Source organism: Enhydra lutris, unplaced genomic scaffold (genome assembly GCF_002288905.1).
Source record: "Enhydra lutris kenyoni isolate GAN:26980312 unplaced genomic scaffold, ASM228890v2 scaffoldscaffold113, whole genome shotgun sequence".
NCBI classification, from domain to species: Eukaryota; Metazoa; Chordata; class Mammalia; order Carnivora; family Mustelidae; genus Enhydra; species Enhydra lutris.
Window position 1 is genome coordinate 301,344 of NW_019154197.1, and position 20,934 is coordinate 322,277.

The 20,934-nt window shown below is 37.4% G+C and overlaps 1 protein-coding gene across 1 annotated transcript in view; it reads left to right on the forward strand.

The window, feature by feature from the left end:
* The window catches only part of LOC111139708 (myosin IIIA), a 240,851-nt gene that overhangs the window by 141,253 nt on the left and 78,664 nt on the right, over positions 1-20,934 (forward strand). The window contains exons 17-19 of the mRNA XM_022492055.1: positions 630-756; positions 5,347-5,557; positions 9,645-9,792. Of these exons, the coding sequence (XP_022347763.1) occupies positions 630-756; positions 5,347-5,557; positions 9,645-9,792 (486 nt within the window). The remainder of the gene's footprint in view (positions 1-629; positions 757-5,346; positions 5,558-9,644; positions 9,793-20,934) is intronic.

Genomic DNA, 20,934 nt, shown 5'->3' on the forward strand with positions numbered 1-20,934 from the left:
CAACTACAATGACCATAGTCTCCTTGGCAAAATGCCTCCAGTGCCTCCAAGAAGAGTGTGGGTGTGGGTGTGTTTCTGATGTATTTTGATGTACCTTATTTAAAAGGGTTTTACCACTATAAACTCTAAGCTGTTGTCCAAAGTTTTCATGCCTAAACTTAAATCACACATATCCTTTGATTTGGGCGCTGGGCTCTTTGGATTTCTCTTTCCTCACTCTCATTTATCCACACATATAATGTCACTTTTAAGAATGCCTCAAGGGAAAGGAGCATCTGGACAGGACCACATTAAGTTCTGAAGTTCAGTTTCATGTAGATAGATTGATCTGTGGCCTAAGGAATTCAATTATTTCTACTTCCTCCTAGGGGAACTCCTCGTTTCTATTTTTTACTGGTATTTGCATTCATAAAATATTTTTTTAGCACTCACTGGCAAAGAGGCACCATGCCCACCTCTCATACTAAAATGACTAAGGAGACTGAGCCTACATGGGTCTCAGAGGCTGACATCATCCTCTGCAGAATGACCTTGTGCTGGAGCCTTGGGATTCTTGCCCGCTCTGTCCCCAGCCATCGCCACCGCCCTCCAGGGGAGGGTGATGCTAACATTTGTATGGTGTGTTTCAGCAACTTGGAAGTATATACAGTATCCTGGCTGCAATCTTGAATGTTGGCAACATCGAGTTTTCTTCCGTGGCAACTGAACACCAGATTGACAAGAGCCACATTTCCAATCATGCAGCTCTGGAGAACTGTGAGTGTTACTATCTTCTGCTCAAAACTGAACTCTTGAAAAACGCCTAATGGAATACTGTAAGTGTCTCATAAAGATAATCTCAGGCAGTTGTACTTATCTGGAATCCTAAAAAAGAATACTCCAATTCAATTTGCATAAAATGAAGTTTTTAAAGGCCAATATTTGAAACAGATCTTCATGCCTACAAATTAACTGATTACTGTAGAAAACTCTTCTCAAGACTAGGCTTTCTTATTTTAGGAGCTATTGATGTTTCACTGTAAAAACACAGAAAATATCACTAAAATTTAGTAAACTGATCTGAAAGGAGTAAAAGCTATTATTTTATAGATTTAGCATCTGTATCATTTTATAAGTAATAAAGACTTGTATATTTATTTTCATACTGGGTGGTTTTTATACTCACTCACCCTGGGTTGACTGATTTTACGATCATTTTCTTTTTCTTTTTTTAAGATTTTTTAAATTTATCTGACTGAGAGAGATCACAAGTAGGCAGAGAGGTAGGCAGAGAGAGATGGGGAAGAAGGCTCTCAGCTGAGCAGAGAGCCCAATGCAGGGCTGGATCCCAGGACCCTGAGATCATGACCTGAGCCGAAGGCAGAGTCTTAACCCACTGAGCCACCCAGGCCCCCTGTGATCATTTTCTATATAAGAAAAGTGCATCATGGTATTTGCTTCAAATCAACATTTTTCTCTAACTAGCAAAGTTTGATGAATTATTCCAATAACTTAAGTTTTCCCATTGATCTTGTGGTGACATAGCTTTTTTATTTAGAATATACACTTTTTTTTATTTTTAATATGGTCATAAGCCCCCATAGTTCCAGATTTTCTAGACATTTCATTCATAACTTAAGGAATTATGATATAAATTTTTATTTATATGTATTTTTTCTGATTTATACTTAATAAGAAACAGAATGAGATGTTTTAGGGTAATTTCAGGGGACAAGATGCCAGGCATCCTGGCCTGAACCTGTCCCCAGATCCCTATCATCTCCCTCCCACTGTGTCTCTGGGACCAGCTTGGTAATACAGCAGGACTGAGTTTGGCATATAATGACTGGCATGGCCCTGGGAACCTGCTCTGATTTTTCATATATAAATGAAGTCAATTGGCACAGAAGGTTTTAGACTGATATTTATTGATTGATTTTCTGAGCCATAGAGCTCCTTCCAGCCCACAAAAAGCTGGGCCTTCTTTTAGCCAATGTGCTGCAGGTTGCTTAAATCCCAGGCTGACCTTTCATTCAGTAAATCTAGTAGTTTTTGGCATCCGTGAGCCAGTAGCTCCGAGCTGATCTGTAGCTCCCAGCAGTCCTCAGTTATCAGAAGTGGAAGGAAAAAACAGAAAACTCCAATGATGGATTCAAATCTCACCACTGATTATAATTAGAAAAGTTATCAGCAGTGAATAGAATGATTTACAATAGAGCTGTGTTGTAGATATGCATATACTTGGAAACTACCAAACTAAGAAATGACTTTGATAAGTGAGAACCCTTTTCTGGATAGAAGAAGACAGTCAAATGGGTCACAGAAGGTTAATATTAATGGGAATATAGTTAAAATTAATTAAAGTGCTTTCCGGAATAGCCATTCATGGAAAATAGAAATTTTTGCTGACTTACTTAAAATAGTTTGTAATTAAAGTTGCAAGGAATTATCTGCAAACCAAGGCCATGTTTCCTGTTGGATTTATACGTGCATTGTTTCAATCAGGCATATGTTCTGTCTGTTCTACAAATATCTCTCAAAACTAACCACTTTATCTCCATTATCATCATTCTCACTGAAGACAAAATCACCTCTCACCTGAGCTAAGGGACCTCCCGATTGTCCCTTCACATCAACTCTTGAGCTTTTCCAGGCCATTCTCCACAATCATTCAGAAACCACTGAGTGCGTGTAGCAGTGGGTTCTCTCAGTGTCCCTCTCCCCCCTCCTTGTACTTCCTCTCCCTCTTCTCCTTCTATCTTCCCACTTAAATTTCTTGATTAGTTTCCCATTCCTTCTGGATAAAGATGATCAAAACTAGAAGTCTGTCTTATAAGGTATTATACTTAGTAATATATTCCCAGGTAGAATGCTTGGCATATAGTAGACACTCAATAAATATACGTCGAATGAATGAACAATGTAGGAATAGAAATAGACATATTAATCAATGGGAGACACTATTCAGAAACAGATCCAGGTAGAATTGCTGGAAATGGCATTACAAAATCACTAGGGAATCAGTGCTGTAGGGACAGTGAACTGGCTAGCCATTTGGGAGAAGAATCTGAATTCTTGTCATATACCATATACCAAAATAAATTCCAAACCTTTATCAATTTAAGTGCAAAAAATCATAAAAGCACAAGACAAAGTACATTTATATAATTCTGAGATGAGAAAAGACTTGAAGGATTTTATGTGCAGAGAAGCAAAAGCAGAAAGGATTTTTTAATGGATATTTGACTACATAAAAATTAAAAACTTTCATACTAACAAAAGAAAGATAAATGAAATTACAATACAAGTGAAAAATGAGAGAAAATATTTCCAACACATACATAAGCAATATGTGTGAGCTATAAAGAACTCTTCTAAGCTGATTAGGAAAAGACAAATATATCAATGACAAAAGTCCGTTTATAAAATAAAACCACAAATCACTAATAAAAAATATGAAGAGAAGAAAGTAGTTAGCTTCACTAAGAGTCAGTTAAAAACAAATTGAAAAACGAAGGCATTTTTTCCTATCAAATTGGTTATTTTCAAAAAATCTGTGGTGTCCATGAAATTGCATTGAAATTATTGGTTTTTTACTTGTCTGATAATAATGTAATTGGTTCAGAGATTCTAAAGAGCAGCTAAATAGTATATATCAAAAGGCTTACATATGTTTATATACTCTGGACTAGTTGTTGAACTTAGGCACTTTATGCTAAGACAATAATACAAGAACCCAGCTTCATGCCCCAAATATTTATCCCAGCATTCTTTATAATTATGAACATATGGAAATGACCTAAACATCCAACAACTTAAAAATTGTTTATATATTATGACATAGAGCAGAATATTATATAACAAATTAAATCATTTATAAGCAATATTTAACAAAATGAGAAATGCTTAAGATATTTTATTAAGATGAATTGTATGTGCAGGATAACAGCAGTAAGCATGCTTAAAGGAAAAAAAATGCAGAATGTTAACTTCAAAGGTAAGATTTCTGCAGTGACTTTGTGTTACTTCCACAGTCTGAAAAAAATATTTTTTTCAATTTTTTAAAGATTTTAAAATTTTATTTATTTGTCAGAGAGAGAGAGTACACAAGCAGGGGGAACGGCAGGCAGAGAAAAATCAGGCTGTCCACTGAGCAAGGAGCTCAATGCAGGACTCAATCCCAGGACCCTGGGCTCATGACCCGAGCCGAAGCCAGATACTTAACCAACTGAGCCACCCAGGCATCCCTGAAAAAAAAAAAATTATTTAAGTAAGGTTCAATGATCCTAGCCACATAGCCAAGAAATAGCTTGTCCCAAATGCTAAAAGTAAGTTCAAAATGTAGAAAATAATTTGAAAGGAGAACCACTGATTTTAAAAAATAGTCTGTCATGTAATAGTTTGGGTTAAAGATGATTACTATATTCAAAAATGAGTTTTCTCGGGCCGCCTGGGTGGCTCAGTGGGTTAAAGTCTCTGCCTTCGGCTCAGGTCATGATCCCAGGGTCCTGGGATCGAGCCCCACATTGGGCTCTCTGCTCAGCGGGGAGCCTGCTTCCTCCTCTCTCTCTGCCTGTCTCTCTGCCTACTTGTGATCTCTATCTGTCAAATGAATAAATTAAAAAAAAAATCTTTAAAAAAAATTAAAAAAAAATGAGTTTTCTCCACTGAATTTAAATATTATTTATTTAAAATTCCCTGTGATATTTATCATTAAATATAAATAAATGTTCCAGGCATCACATTTTAACAAACTTCAGTAATTAAAATGTGTAACTGAGAAGTAGTATGATTAAATATATATATATATATATATATATATATATATATATATTTATGTACATATATATGTATGTCAAGATAAGGTTTATGCTTTTTTGGTTAAATATTGCAGAAGTTACATAAAATACATTTGTTTGGGTTTATCCCTAAAGTCTAAGTAATCTTCCAATTAATTTCTGCATTTTAAAAAATATGTATGTAATGATGGGTATCGAAATTATTCCAAATCTATTCTTTATTTAAATGAATAATTTAAATTTTACATTATTTAACATAATTCAATGGAACTGTGTTTAGCATTACATAAACAACCACTGGCTGGTGCGAATGTTTTCCCTGCTGTCAGCCAGTTCGGTCTGGGTTGTGCTGTATTACACGGCAGCCTACATTTGACCAGTCAAGTAGAGAAAAATGATCAAGAAGACCCAGGACAACTACTGTATAGGAACTTATTTTTACATTATGAAGTCTTCCCGTATTTATTTCATGTTTTTGGAAGAAGGTAGACTGAGACGTTTTCATTCTATGGGAAGTGACTGCATGGCCGTGACTTTTTCTAACAGCACCTCTGTTTCTTTCTTCCAGCTGCTTCTCTGCTTTGCATTCAGGCAGATGAGCTCCAAGAAGCTCTCACCTCCCACTGTGTGGTCACTAGAGGAGAAACCATCATACGACCCAATACCGTAGAAAAAGCCACTGATGTCCGAGATGCCATGGCGAAAACTTTGTACGGGCGACTCTTCAGTTGGATCGTCAATCATATCAACAGCTTACTGAAGCATGGCGCCTCACTAAGGTAAAATTCCTCAGGAGACATTTTTTCCCCAAATGTCACGTGATGTAGATCTGTTTTCTAATTTACGGATTTGTATAGGAGTCCTTCTGAGGATGTTCTTAATGTTACCGTGTCATTATTAAAGTTCCCTTTCAATAGATCTGCTTTATTTCCTAGTAGCACTTTATTCGGCCAGATAGCTATAAAATATTTAAAGTGCTGGAACATAAAATAGTAGCAACATGAACAAATATAATAGAAAGTGAATTTTTCCTGTGACATCTTATCCATGTATATGTTCTTTTAATAAGAGAGTGTGTTGTGAAGTATAAACCATTTGATACTTGCATGAAATGTCATTTTAGCAGGGGTTTTTTTTTTCATGTTTTCTTTGTTCTAAGGGATCATATTAAATCTTGAAGACAAAGGAAAACTTTCTCTTTATATTTTAACTGTCACCATAACCCTGTAAGGGTAGGTCTTATGACCTGTAATGAAATTTGGTTCAGAAACACTCTAAATAAATAGTAAATGATAGAACCCATATATAAACAATAATGTTATTTGACCATAAGTCTATGCCCTCATCTTAGAAATAAAGAATCACAGCCACCATTAACTGAATGCTGTCTGTGTACCTACCAGGAGTTGTGCGTAGATATAAGTCCCTACATTTACACCTAAAACTTTGTTCTGCCACAAATTATACAATCTGTAGATATCTGTATACAAAAAAATAAGATAGCTGCCCACCCTAAGTTACCTTGCTCACATTTGCTTGCTAAGCATAAAAGACCATTTTATACACATTTCAGATGAGTAACTCACTCTCATGTTTCCGCTAAAATACGTACCACTCCATAATATTATCCAAAACGCCTGAGAGACTGTCCATTATTCCTCCCTGTTCTCAACTCTGAATCCCTCGGAATTGCTTCTTGCCTCCCTGTAGCCTATCTGACTGGGTCTGCAAATCAAATCCAATTTGCCCATTAGGATTTAACGGTCAAGATAGTTTGTATGTTCATGTGTAGCCATCTGTAGGATGCCACACTTTTAAGTGAAAATGGAAACATTCGAGAATTTTCAGTATTGGTATATTCCACAGACAGCCTCGCTGTGTTAGTTACCATCTGTACATCTGGCCCCTCATTGGTACCCGGAAGAGTACAACCCAAACAGGCGATCTGCTGAAAATTTGGCTAGAGCCTAGTCACTCCTTAGTCACTTTCCTTTCCCTACAGTAAAGGAAGCTATCCAAATCTTAGATTTTTATTTTTTTTATTATTTTTTTTAATTTCTTTTCAGTGTAACAGTATTCATTGTTTTTTGCACCACACCCAGTGCTCCATGCAATCTGTGCCCTCCCTACTACCCACCACCTTGTTCCCCCAACCTCCCACCCCCTGCCCCTTCAAGACCCTCAGGTTGTTTTTCAGAGTCCATAGTCTCTCATGGTTCACCTCCCCTTCCAATTTCCCTCAACCCCCTTCTCCTCTCCATCTCCCCATGTCCTCCATGCTATTTGTTATGCTCCACAAATCAGTGAAACCATATGATAATTGACTCTCTCTGCTTGACTTATTTCACTCAGCATAATCTCTTCCAGTCCCGTCCATGTTGCTACAAAAGTTGGGGATTCATCCTTTCTGATGGAGGCATCATACTCCATAGTGTATATGGACCACATCTTCCTTATCCATTCATCTGTTGAAGGGCATCTTGGTTCTTTCCACAGTTTGGCGACCGTGGCCATTGCTGCTATGAACACTGGGGTACAGATGGCCCTTCTTTTCACTACATCTGTATCTTTGGGGTAAATACCCAGTAGTGCAATTGCAGGGTCATAGGGAAGCTCTATTTTTAATTTCTTGAGGAATCTCCACACTGTTCTCCAAAGTGGCTGCACCAACTTGCATTCCCACCAACAGTGTAAGAGGGTTCCCCTTTCTCCACATCCCCTCCAACACAAGTTGTTTACTGTCTTGCTAATTTGGCCATTCTAACTGGTGTAAGGTGGTATCTCAATGTGGTTTTAATTTGAATCTCCCTGATGGCTAGTGATGATGACCATTTTTTCATGTGTCTGATAGCCATTTGGATGTCTTCATTGGAGAAGTGTCTGTTCATATCTTCTGCCCATTTTTTAATTTTTTTACAGAATGTTTAAGAAACTAAAATAGGACCATTCAAATAGTTTAGTTCAACCTGGACAGATTTACATTTAAGATTTGGAAGAGCCTGCATTCTGTGCCGGGCTCTGCCGCTAACTTGTTGTGCAGCCCTGGGCAAGTCACTGCCTTTCTGTGCATCTGTCTTCTTCAGCCTGTTCAGTAAAGGCGTGGAATGACAAGTCAGTGGTCTTAATTGTTGGCAGGTAACTTGGAGCCTTTTAAGAATCTCTTGAAAACTACATTCTTCACTCCAAAATAAAAAATGGACACCTACCCACCAAAATATGGCACGTGATTGTGACTCCAGACCCTTGATGGCCATTAGCAGATCCCAATTTAAGAATCCCTGAATAAGGTCAACTCCAAGGTCTTCTGGTTCTAACACATTATTAAACAAGTTAAATATCTATCTCAGTGGGATCCTGCGGGACAACAGTTTTTTTAAAGAATGATAATTTTGACTAAACCAGCAAAAATTTATACTCACTCTTCATAAATAGTACTTGGATAGCTTTCCGTTTGTCCATCCCGTCACAGGGTCCTGGAAGTTTGCATTCTAAGTTCAGTCAGTTCCTCTAAATACAGAGAATATATTTCACTTCTCAGCGTGCAGCTGACAACAATCATTTCCAAATCACTTCCTCACACAGCACCAAGAGTTAACCTAGGTTACATAAATAGTGAATACAGAGAGATGTTTATACTCTCTCAATTTTTTTTCAAGTAGACTCCACACTGGATTTGAACTCATGACCCTGAGATTAAGACCTGAGATAAAACCAAGAGTCTTGACGCTCAACCTGCAGAGCCACCCAGGCACCTCTATTCTCTCCTTTTTAAATTGACATGAAAGTAACTTTGCAATGCATATATTTCTTGGGGGAGTGGTAAACTTTTGACCAAGTATCTTTTTTTTTTTTTAATTTTGTTTATTTATGTGACAGAGAGAGATCACAAGCAGGCAGAGAGGCAGGCAGAGAGAGAGGAGGAAGCAGGCTCCCCATTGAGCAGAGAGCCCGATGCAGGGTCCGATCCCAGGACCCTGAGATCACGACCCGAACCGAAGGCAGAGGCTTTAACCCACTGAGCCCACCCAGGCGCCCCAAGTATCTAACTTTTAATGAACAGAGAGGAATTAATTATTATGGAGGAACAGGAAAAGCATGCATTTGGAATATTTAATTATAAAATAGTTATTTAGGGTGCCTGGGTGGCTCAGTTGGTTAAGCATCTGCCTTTGGCTGAAGTCAAGATCCTGGAGTCCTGGGATTGCCCCAGGTCTGGCTCCCCGCTCAGCAGAGAGTCTGGCCCCTCACCCTGCTCATGCTCTCTCTCTCTCTCTCACTCTCTCTCAGATAAATAAAATATTTTTAAAAAATAATAAAATAATATTTAACTGCATTTTAAAGTATTTGATTATAAAATAAATCCAAATATATTTATATCTTTCTCCAGGTTACTATTTATTCTATATTAAATTATTATGAATGAATAACTCAAAAGTAAATATTGATTCTTTAAAAGAGGTAAATATTTTTAGCAACATGTTTTAATTGTCCTAAAGTGGAAGACTAAAGATACTCTTACACAGAATTTTCACTTTTCTGCTATAATTTTTACTGAACATATTTTTGCTGTGTTCGGAGTGCTGGCCAGGTTTTCCCTATGATTCAGGACTTCGGGCTATGCTCTTACACCCATGAACCTCCATGAGAAACTGAAGGAGCTGTGTCTGTAGTACAAGGCAAATTGTGTATCTTTTATAAATTAAAGTTAATGCTACCTACTTTATATTCATTGGAGAAATTTTCACTCTCCGTCTTGGTAGTAGTTTCTTAGCTAAATCACAAAAGTATGCTTGAAGATACCCCACTATACATTCCCTCTTGAGAAAGTAAGTAAGAACTCAAAATCCTGCCTCTTTAATTTTCCAGTGAGAATGGTGATGAACTAAGCATCGGTATTCTGGATATATTTGGCTTCGAAAATTTCAAAAAAAATTCCTTTGAGCAGCTGTGCATTAATATTGCAAATGAACAAATTCAGTATTATTTCAATCAACATGTGTTCACCTGGGAACAGGTAAGTCAAGCCACTATAGAGAGGCCTGCCTGTGTATGTGTTATATGCAGAATTCTACCAACAAAGCAGGACTTCACAGTTTTCAAGCCTTAAACAGATAGGCAAAGGAAAGATTTTCTTTTCTCTGTGCCCGTAGTAAAAACAAAAACAAAACCAGAAAACAAGGATAATTTCATTGTGTCTCAATGTGTGGTATTGAATGTCCTCCAATGAAAATGAATGCACCCTGCCAGAAAACCTAGCAGGTCTGAGCCTGTGTAAACAAAGAAGTTTCCTTTGGAAATTTAAGGAAGCAGATGTGTCCAACTGTTCCTCTTTCTGTAGACTGCATAGCTGAAATTCTGTGTCAAATTTAAATATCCGTCTAAAATGCATTAAACTTCAGAATTCCCGTAACTAGGCAACAGAACACAAGATAATGGGTTTGATGCAAATGCCACGAAATGGCAATTTTGTCAGGGTACAACGTGTAATTTATGATTCAGCTTCAAAAATCAGAGACTTAATTGAATTACATTTGGCAAAGCTGTAGTATTGAAATTATTTAAACTATTTTATCAGGTCTAAGAGAAGCAGTCATATTTTATATCGTTTCGTATGTCATTGGGCTCCCTTTAATAGTATGAAACTGTTTTGTGCTTAAAGATTAGAACCGAAGTTTTTATTTAAATTTGAGATAAATTAGAGGGACATATACCTCTTTCAATTCAAAATAGGTTTATTGAGAATTTACTTTAGAATTGCACTGTGAAAACACTAGTACCAAAAGAAAACATTTAGATCTTGACATTTCTTGGGCCCCAAAAAAGGGGGGGGGGGGTTGCAAAAATATAAGATTTTATCTGTGTTTGCATAGCTTTCATCTACCCCCAGGAGCTGGTCCACCAAATATTCATTCCTTCTCTTCTTTCTCATTCTCTTCTCTGGCTTTGTCTCTGTCGCTCTCTACTCCTCTCTCTGCTAGTGCCGTCCCTCAGTCTAGATAAATAATGAAATCTTTAAAAAAAAAAAAAAAAAAAAAAAAAAAAAGCCCTTCTCCAATATGCTTATCTCTTAGCCATGGCCTCTCTCTTCCCTTCACCGCCAAACTTCTTGAAAGCATGTTTGGTATTCATTGCGCTGGATTGATTCTGCCCCACCTGCATACACTGAGTTTGTAGCATCTGGCTCTGACATCCCCTGCCCTACTGGAATGGGCCTTCCTAATCTCATCAGTCATTATTTGTATCAGAAACATTTTAGTCTCTACGTTATCAGCCTTACTGTAATTTTCAATGTGGTTGGCAGGTTCGTGTTTCTGGAAGACCCCTCCTTTGGCATCCCAAATACCATCTTTTTGTTATTTTTCCTGTACCGTCCCATAGATGAGTAGTTCTCAATCCTGGCTCCATTTTAGAATGACTTGGGTAACTTTGTAAAATCCCAGTGCCCAGACCCTCTCCAGACCAATTAAATCAGGTCTCTTGGGATGAGACCCAGGCATCAATATCTTCTAAATTTTCCCACTCTATTCCTACATACAGCCAAGGTTGGGAATTACTGTCCTAAATGCTAACTGCCCTGAAGTGTTCTGTCCTTGACCCTCTTACACTCACTAGGAAAGATCATTTGTTTCCATTATTTCAGTCATCCCTTCATGCTAGTGATGCTCAAGCCCCCATCTCCCACCCATCCCACTTTTTGAATTCTTGGCCTCCATTTAAGCTAGTTTCCAGAACTTTACCTGGAACTGAACTTGTCATCTTTCTTCTTCAGTGAGTGACATCTCTGTCCACCCACTTACTCATGCCAGAATGTCGTGTTACATTTCATTTCTCATTACTGAAATCCAGAAAATTAATGTGACTTGTTCATGTTCTTCCCTCCTCTGTGCTCCAGTAAAAATATTTGGTTTATAATTCTGCCTTTCTCGCTAGGCTGCAGACTCCTTGAGGTCAAGGATTATGTTTTAATTAATTTTGTATCTTCAGAGCCCAACATGTAGCGAGTGCTTGATGAATATTCATTAAATTAGTGTCATCTTGCTTTAATTCCTCACAGTGTTCACAGAATCCTTTCTAACCAGAGCCTGAAATAAGTAAATTTTGTCTGTTTGTTTGTTTGGACTTTTCGGTAGGCTTCTATTAGAATTACCTCCCTCGTGGAACTGGGTACATCCTCATGTATTTCCTGTCTGATTAATTAACAGCCTGTCTTGGGAGATCTCTGTGATTCTTTTCTTTGGGGTTGAGGTTAGAACCTGGTTTTATTGGAACTAACCTTTAAACCAGTGTACATAATTTTCTCTCTTTTTTTAAGATTTTATTTATTTTTGACAGAGAGAGAGAGAGACTGCAAGAGAGAACACAAACAAGGGAAGTGGGAGAAGGAGAAGCAGGCTTCCTGCTGAGCAGGGAGCCTGACGTGGGGCTCGATCCCAGGACCCTGGGATCATGACCTGAGCCAAAGGCAGATGCCTTATGACTGAGCCACCCAGGCACCCCCATAATTTTCAATAATTATTTGCTTTTCACTTTTTATAGGTTGTTATATTTTACAGTGCACTTTGATTGATAGTCTTGAATTTTATCCATGATCCTAATGCTCTTAATGATTTTTGCCTTTGGGCCTGATACAAATGAAACTATTCTGGAAGGCTCTTTTAAATATCCTCGAGAGACTTTCAAAACAAAACAACTCAAAATTGCCCCCAGCGGGTTAAAATTTCAATTAGAATCCAGGCCATTCACAGTCCTTTCAAGTGCCTTCCTGGGGTAACTACTCAAGAATCCCTGCTTCCTAATCTTATGGGCCTGGCATTGGTAGCTTAGTGATCTGGCTGTTGATGTGTTGATGTGTGATTCGCTGGATAGGGGATTAGTCAGTAAGTCTCTAGATTTTAACATGTGCGTGCACATGTTTGTTTTGTTTTGTTTTGTTTTTCCCCACTCTGTCACTTCTCTGTGAATGCAAAAATTGTAACTGAGAAATGCTAACTACAGCTACGTGTTGTAGCTATCACAGGTGGGGAATGTACTTATTCTGCGGCGCCTGGGTGGCTCAGTGGGTTAAGCCTCTGCCTTCGGCTCAGGTCATGATCTCAGGGTCCTGGAATCGAACCCTGCATCGGGCTCTCTGCTCAGCGGGGAGCCTGCTTCCCCCTCTCTCTCTGCCTGCCTCTCTGCCTACTTGTGATCTCTTTCTCTCTCTCTCTGTCAAATAAATAAAATCTTAAAAAACAAACAAAATAAAGAATGCACTTATTCTGATTTCTGTAAGTAAGAAACAGCTATTAAGCCAAAACATTAATTAAAGTCATGGTCACATTTTCTTGATCCAATATAATCATAGGTTTGACCAGAGAGCGCCTTGATTTAATAGTTCCGTTATTGCTTATCAGTAAGACATACCATTCTCGATTTTATGGACATTCAGATAATCAGAGCAGTCTGAGCAAGACAAAAGCCTCAGGCAACACCTTCACAGATGAAACAGCTTCTGGTTCTATTTAAACCAACAGACATTATCTCTACAGACAGTCAGTCCTACAACATCGGAACCTTTATTTATGTTCCAATGAGCATTTATAAGAAAAGGGTTTCTCCTTATTTAGCCCAAGTTAACTGATAGGTCATATACAGGACACTCCTGTGTATTATTTGTATTTGTAATGTATTAATTAATTAATAATATGGGACACTTCAGCAAAGTTGGTTATAAAGGTATTTTGAATATCGTTTTCCCATTACTTCCTTTTTGTTGCTGTTAATGTTACCATTGAGAGAACCTGTGCCAAATGTGCAGGGCTGGCCCTGCTACAGGGCTTGAACTCACAACCCTGAGATCAAGATCTGAGCGGAAATCAAGAGTCCAGACTCCTGAGCCACCCAGGTGCCCCTCCCCCTTTACTTTCCGTTAAAACAATAATCAATAGACTACAGTTATACCAATAATCAATAGACTAAATTTTTAGTGAATGAATTTATGGCACTGACTTAATCCATAGTTTGCTGGGTGGATAGTCTTCAAGAACACATAACTCCTGAAATTGTTCTGGAGTTTGATGCTGAAGCTGCCGTCCTTTTCCAGCAGTAGGTGAACCGTTTTAAATATATTGATTTTAACAAAATTTAAAGGGACCATTTTATATCTAAAAACAATGGTCTGAAAATCAAATAACAATAGCAGTCCCTCCCCCTACAAATAGACATTAAGAGTATAGTTGTAACCTTTTAATGTTCAAGATTCAAATTCTTCTAAATGAGTTGCAGCTGAAAAATGTATCATTATTTCTGTCAATTTTTTTAATTTGACAAATAAGGTGTTCATGGGTCAGCTTTCCCTATTATACTTGTATTGGCATTATTATGGGATGTCTACTCCTATATTTTTCCAGAAGCTTTTAGTTAGCAGCTCAAAGGGCAGCAAACAAGTAGCTCCAAGTCTGGTAAGGGGGGCCTCTCTACAGTAGCCTTCACACGGGCTGTTAGCCAAGATTCTGCCTCTGTTTGGTCATTTTGTTTGTTTTCTGCCTTTCTTCAATATGAGAGAGAGGACACCAGTAATCAAAGTGTGATAGAAAGCTTGAAGTTCTCTTCAAGTTGGAGTCAAGCTGATGCTGTAGTTGGTGGGTTTTGTCTGTTCTTTCGATCGGGCACTACGGTGTAACGATTGTGGTGTAGCACATTCAAAAGAAATGAACCCTGTTCCCTAGAAGTTTGTTTCAAATCAAGGGGAATGAACAACCAACCATTGATGAGTCACCAATGGGCATCTGTTTGAGTTGGAACAAATGCCATTGTTCTTTGGAACCCATTAGGTATCCTACAAAGTGTTGTTCTAGAATCTTGAAGATTCACTCTACTTGCTTCTACTCCTACTTATACCTAAGGGGAATATTCTTATCCATTAGTGGAACACATCTTCCTGGCTATTAACAGAACTAAAGTTCATTTTTAAAGTGAGCTATCAATATTTGTTCTGTACAAAGATGTACATATATCATTTATATATCTGCCCGTGGGTTTAAAATTAAAAGTTGGAAGTCATTTTATAAGCAGGAAACCATTTACAGCACATAATGGAAACAAGAACCGCAATTAACGGCTCTGGCTTCTCTTGGAGTAAGTAATGTATATGACTTTCCTCTCCAGCTGTTCATAGCCTAAAGTTTGAAGCTTTTGAGATGTTGAATATGGGCTCCAATACATAACTTGTGGCAATTACAAAGGACAAAAATCCATCCATTATACAGTATCTACACTTTCAACTTTTTTTTACATTACAAAGTAAAAAGAGTCAGTCATTTGATAAAAAAAAATGTGTGGGCAATTCAAAATAAATTCCTTATAAATCTCTTCAAGTTGTTTTGCTTGCAAAATGTGAATTTCTATTTCATATCCAAATTTCTTCCCCATGAAACAAACCATATGTGTGCAGTGGTGGTAGCATTAGTCTTATTTTAGCTCTCCAAGTGATAAAGGCCATTTTATAGGCATTTTCTTTAAGCATTAAAACAGCCGTTCATTTAAGAAAACTTTGATACAGCAAGGGACACCTGGGTGGCTCAGTCACTTAAACACATGACTTCGACTCAGGTCATGATCTCGGGATTGTGGGATTGAGCCCCTCGTTGGACTCTGTGCTCAGTAGGGAGTCTGCTTGTCCCTCTCCCTTTCTCACTCCCTCCCCCTTACCCCACTTGTGCTCTCTCTCTTTCTCTCAAATAAAATAAAATCTTCAGGGAAAAAAAAAAAAAAAAACAAAGAAACCCTTGATACAAAACATCTTGCTCTTTAAATGCTTAGCCAAGGTTTGGGTTACTATTTGAGATCACATACAAATGTTCCTTAAACTTCTCACATACTGAGCGAGTTTGGAAGTTGATAATCCAAGTGATTGGGTCCGTGTGTGGAGCATCCCTACAGCAGCTCGCAGCTCTCCTGCTGGCTCTTGGCAGGCTGCCTCCTGGGCTCCGTGTCCCCCTCATCCCTTGCCCCACACCCGTGCTGCACACACAGTTTTTCTTTTATCAGTGAAGTTGGGTCAGCACCTCTAATGTGATGTGAGGATTTGTGGTACTTATTTTGATAATTTGGTATTGTTTTCAAACTTTTAAAAAATATTTTCATGGGGCGCCTGGGTGGCTCAGTGGATTAAAGCCTCTGCCTTCGGCTCGGGTCATGATTTCAGGGTCCTGGCATCGAGCCCCGCATCGGGCTGTCTGCTCAGCAGGGAGCCTGCTTCCTCCTCTCTCTCTGCCTGCCTCTCTGCCTACTTGTGATTTCTCTCTCTGTCAAATAAAATCTTAAAAAAAAATTTTTTTAAATTTTAAAAAATAAAAAAATATATTTTCATTATGATATAAAATAATTTTTAAAGGAATACATAATTGGGAGCATAGATCTATTCAGTGACTCTAGTTTTCTTCATGTCAGGTTCGAGCCTACTATTGACAAAACTGATCCTTATAAGCCAAAAACTGTCACCTGCCAGTAGAATATAAATTTGTAAGATCTTTTATGGCTTTTGAAGAGTTTTCAAGAGTAGGTATCCTATACAAAAAGTGCCTACGTTAGAATGTTCACCTTACGGGCGCCTGGGTGGCTCAGTGGATTAAAGCCTCTGTCTTCGGCTCAGGTCATGATCCCAGGGTCCTGGGATTGAGCCCCGTGTCAGGCTCTCTGCTCAGCAGGGAGCCTGCTTCCTCCTCTCTCTCTCTCTCTGCCTGCCTCTCTGCCTACTTGTGATCTCCGTCGTCAAATAAATAAATAAATAATCTTTTTAAAAAAATGCTCATTTGAAAAAAAAAGAATGTTCACGTTAACATACATTGTTTGCTTTTTTGTTTTTCTAAAAAAGGAAGCTGCTCTAGGAAGCACCATTTAAAACTTTTCCCCCAAAATTTTATTAAATATATGTAAAATAAAACAAGTATGTTTTATTACAAATTATCTAAAATAGTTTCTCAGTAATTTACTTGCCAAATTCTGAATCAGTGACCTGTGTCTTCCCAAGTTAATGATGTGGCCTCCCATTAACATTTATGTAAAAATCAACAGGATCATTGAGATCTGCTTTGGATAGAAAGCACAGGAGGAGATAGATTTCAAATCATAATTATTATTTTACATCAAGAGTTTAGATTTTTACAGCACACATATCACTACCTTGTTTTCTTCGTTTTTAGTTTTTACAAATATTTAGTTACTTCAGTGAAATGTTCCTACTAAAAATACTGTGTATATATATATATAGAAAGGGAGTGAATGATAAAGTAAATATGGTAAAATACCAGCAGTTGGAGAACTGGGGGAACTTTGGGCACACGGAAGTTCTTTGTCCTATTCTTGCAACTTTTCTTTACATTTGAACTTACTTCAAAATGAAAGGCAGCACAGTTTCTCTTTTCACTATCATAAAAACACTCAACTCACTTTGAGTAGTAATAGCCCCCTAAATCCTAGATTTTCAACCTTTAAAATGTTTTTCCTAGAATGAAGATTATTAGAATGAGTAACTTCTTCTCAATAGTTTCTTTCCTCTGGGGGCAGTGTTTCCATAAATGTGAACACTCATTGAGCAATTGGTGAGTAAGAATTCTTTTCCTAAAAGGCAGACATCAAGGGATAAATGTGTTTATCTGGCTTCCTTCCCCTCCACCCACCCCTTGCACATGTTCCATCAGCGGAAGGTTTATGCATTCATTCATTAAGTTTCACATCACATTCAGGCAGTTTGGACATTTTGAAATGTTTGAACCAAAAGAAACCTAAGTAGATCATCTATATATGACAGATAAAAATGACTCCTTGTTACTTACTCAAAGTCACAGTCTGTTGAAATAGAGCCAGGACCAGAATCTGGAAGTTCTGCTACATATCTGGGGTTCTTCTCACAAACAAACAAATAAGCAAAGTTGAGAAGAACCAGGGAGCTAACAAAATAAATCTCATGTGGAAGAAAAGGGTGCTCCGTTGAGTTGAAAGAAAGGAAAGAGGAAGAGAGAGAGGAAGGAAGGAAAAGAGAGAAAGGAGCAGTCTTTCACATGAAAGGCCAAGGGGGTTCCACGTAAGGCAGGAAAGAAGGAAACTGGAGAGAGCATCAGCACTGGGGCAGGCGGTGTTGGTAGCAGAGACTGGGACACTGGAGGAAGCAGAAACCATCTGAAAAGAAGGACGTGGAACTAAAGGAACAATTGAAAAAGAAAATAGAGCACCAGCAAAGAAATCCTGGGATGTGACTTCAGGGTTACAATGGAAAGGCAGAGAGACTATTCACTGTGCCCTAAAGGACTGGGACTCTACCTTTTTGTCTTCATGTCTACCTTAACCAGGCCCACCTTCTCTTAAACACACATGTAGTAGGTGTTCCACGGATGTCTGAGGAATGTCAGTATGTGCCATCTTCTACGATGGTCTATCCAGAATGCCGCAAACCTAAATGGAATCCTGATATCATCCCTTGATATAAATCCTGTATTAAGTGGGCTGTCCTTCTAAAAATAAAAGAGATACTGATTTATGACTTCCAAATTGCAAACATAAGAGAATAAATATTGATGATCATCTATACCAGCTGTTTAATATATTTCTAGTTCTTAAATAGTTGAAACTATGGAGCAGTGTCAAACAATAGACTCACTATGACCTCATTTCACAGGTGTTATTTCAGTGAAGGACTCCATTGCTCCGTGTTGTTACATATGCCCACCTTTCATAAAAGAAAAATATCATCTGAGCCAGATTCCTTGTTTGAAACCCTGGTGATTTCACGAAAATCTTTCGGAAATTTCATACTTAGACCAAACTCCTAGATGGTAGTGGAAAGTATTCTCCCACGGTTTAATGATGAGGTGGTGCTGATGCAGTCCGCCTGTTTTCACAAATATGTGAAAATTAAACAGTGTATTCCTGAGCAACCAATGGGTCAAATGGAAATGGAAAGAAAAAATCAAAGTACCTTGAGACAAATGGAAATGAAAACACCACATATCAAAATTTAGGGGATGCAGCAAAGGCAGTTCTAAGAGGGAGTTTGTAACGATAAACATATACATTAAGGGGAAAAAAAAGATCTCAAATAAATAAATTGAACTTTATACCTAAGTGAACTAGAAGAAACAAGCTAAGCTCAAAGTTGGAAGGAAATAACAAAGATCAGAGCAGAAATAAATGAAGTAGAGACTAAAAAGACAATAGAGGAGAACAATTAAGCCAGGAGTTGTGTTTTGTTTTGTTTTTTTTTAAGATTTTATTTATTTATTTGAGAGAGAGAGAGCAAGAGAGCATGAGAGGGGAGGTCAGAGGGAGAAGCAGACTCCCCATGGAGCTGGGAGCCTGATGTGGGACTCAATCCCAGGACTCCGGGATCGTGACCTGAGTCGAAGGCAGTCACTTAACCAACTGAACCACCCAAGCACCCCGGAACTGTGATTTTTTAAAAAAAAAATAAATAAAATTGACAAATCTTCAGGAAGACTAACCAAAAAAGAAAGAGAGAGCACTGAGGTAAATAAAATTAGAAATGAAAATGAAGACTTTACAATTGATATTACAGAAATACAAATGATTATAAGAGACTACTATGAATACACCAACAAACTGGAAAACCTAGAAAAAATGGACAAATTTTTAGAAACACAAAACCTAACAAGACTAAATCATGAAGAAAGAGAAAATATCAACAAGTCGATTACTAGTAAAGAGATTGAATCAGTAATTAAAAATCTCCCAACAGAGAAAAGTCTAGGGCCATATAATTTCATCGAAAAATTCTACCAATGAATTATTAAGAATTAATAATAACTAATAATTAACCAGTCTCAAGATAATCAATCATATAATAATTATTTTAATTAATTAATATAATTGATAATGAATAATATTTGATGACTATAATTATGGTGATTAATGTTCATATTGGTAACATATTATACATAATTATTTTTATATTTATTATATTATTATTTATATTTATTATTTATTTATTTATTTTTCAATTAAGAATTAATTAATACCAGTTCTTCTCAAACTCTTTTGAAAATATAAAAGAGGAGGGAACTTCAAACATTACCTTGATACCAAAGCCAGGCAAGGACACTACCAGAAAAGAAAATTGCAGACCAATATCCCTGATGAACAATAGATGCAAAAGTCTTCAACAAAATATTAGCAAACCAAATTTGACAATACATTAAAACTATCACATACCATAATCAAGTGAAATTTATTCCAGGGGTACAAGGATGGTTCAACAGACACAAATCATTAGTATGGTACACCAGATTAACAGAATGAAGCGGAAAAAGCAGTTGACAAAATTTAAATTCCATTCGTGATTTAAAAAAAAAAAGTCTCAACAAAGTGGATATAGAGGGAACATACCTCAACATAATAAAGGCCATATAGGACAAATCCACAGCTACCATACTGAAAGGTGAAAAGCTGAGAGATTTTCCTGCATGATCAGGAACAAGACAAAGATGCCGGCTGTCACCAGTTTTATTCCACATAGTATTGGAAATCCTAGCCAGAGCAATTAGGCAAGCAAATGAAATAAAAGACATTCAAATTGGAAAGGAAAAAGTAAAATGGTTTCTATTTGCAGATGACATGAAATTCCATGTAGAGAACTCTGAAGACTCCACCAAAAAATTATGAGAATTAATTCAACAAATTCAGTAAAGTTGCAGAATACAAAATCAATATAAAAAAATCATTTATTTTTCTATACACTAACAACAATCTATCGGGAAAAAAATTAAGGTAACAGTCCTATTTATAATAACATCAAAAAGAATACTTAGGAATAAAATTTAACCAAGGAGGTGAAAGATCTGTATATTGAGAACTATAATACATTGAGGAAAGAAATAGAAGAAGCCATAAATAAATGGAAGAATTAATATTGTTAAAATGCCCAAAGCAATTTAGAGATACAGTGCAGTCCCTAACAAAATTCTGATGACATTTTTCACAGAAACAGTACAAACAGTCCTCAAATTTGTATCGAATCACAAAAGACCTCAAAAAGCCAAAGCAATCTTTTTTTTTTTAAGATTTTATTTATTTATTTGACAGACAGAGATCACAAGTAGGCAGAGCAGCAGGCAGAGAGAGAGGAGGAAGCAGGCTCCCCGCGGAGCAGAGAGCCCAATGTGGG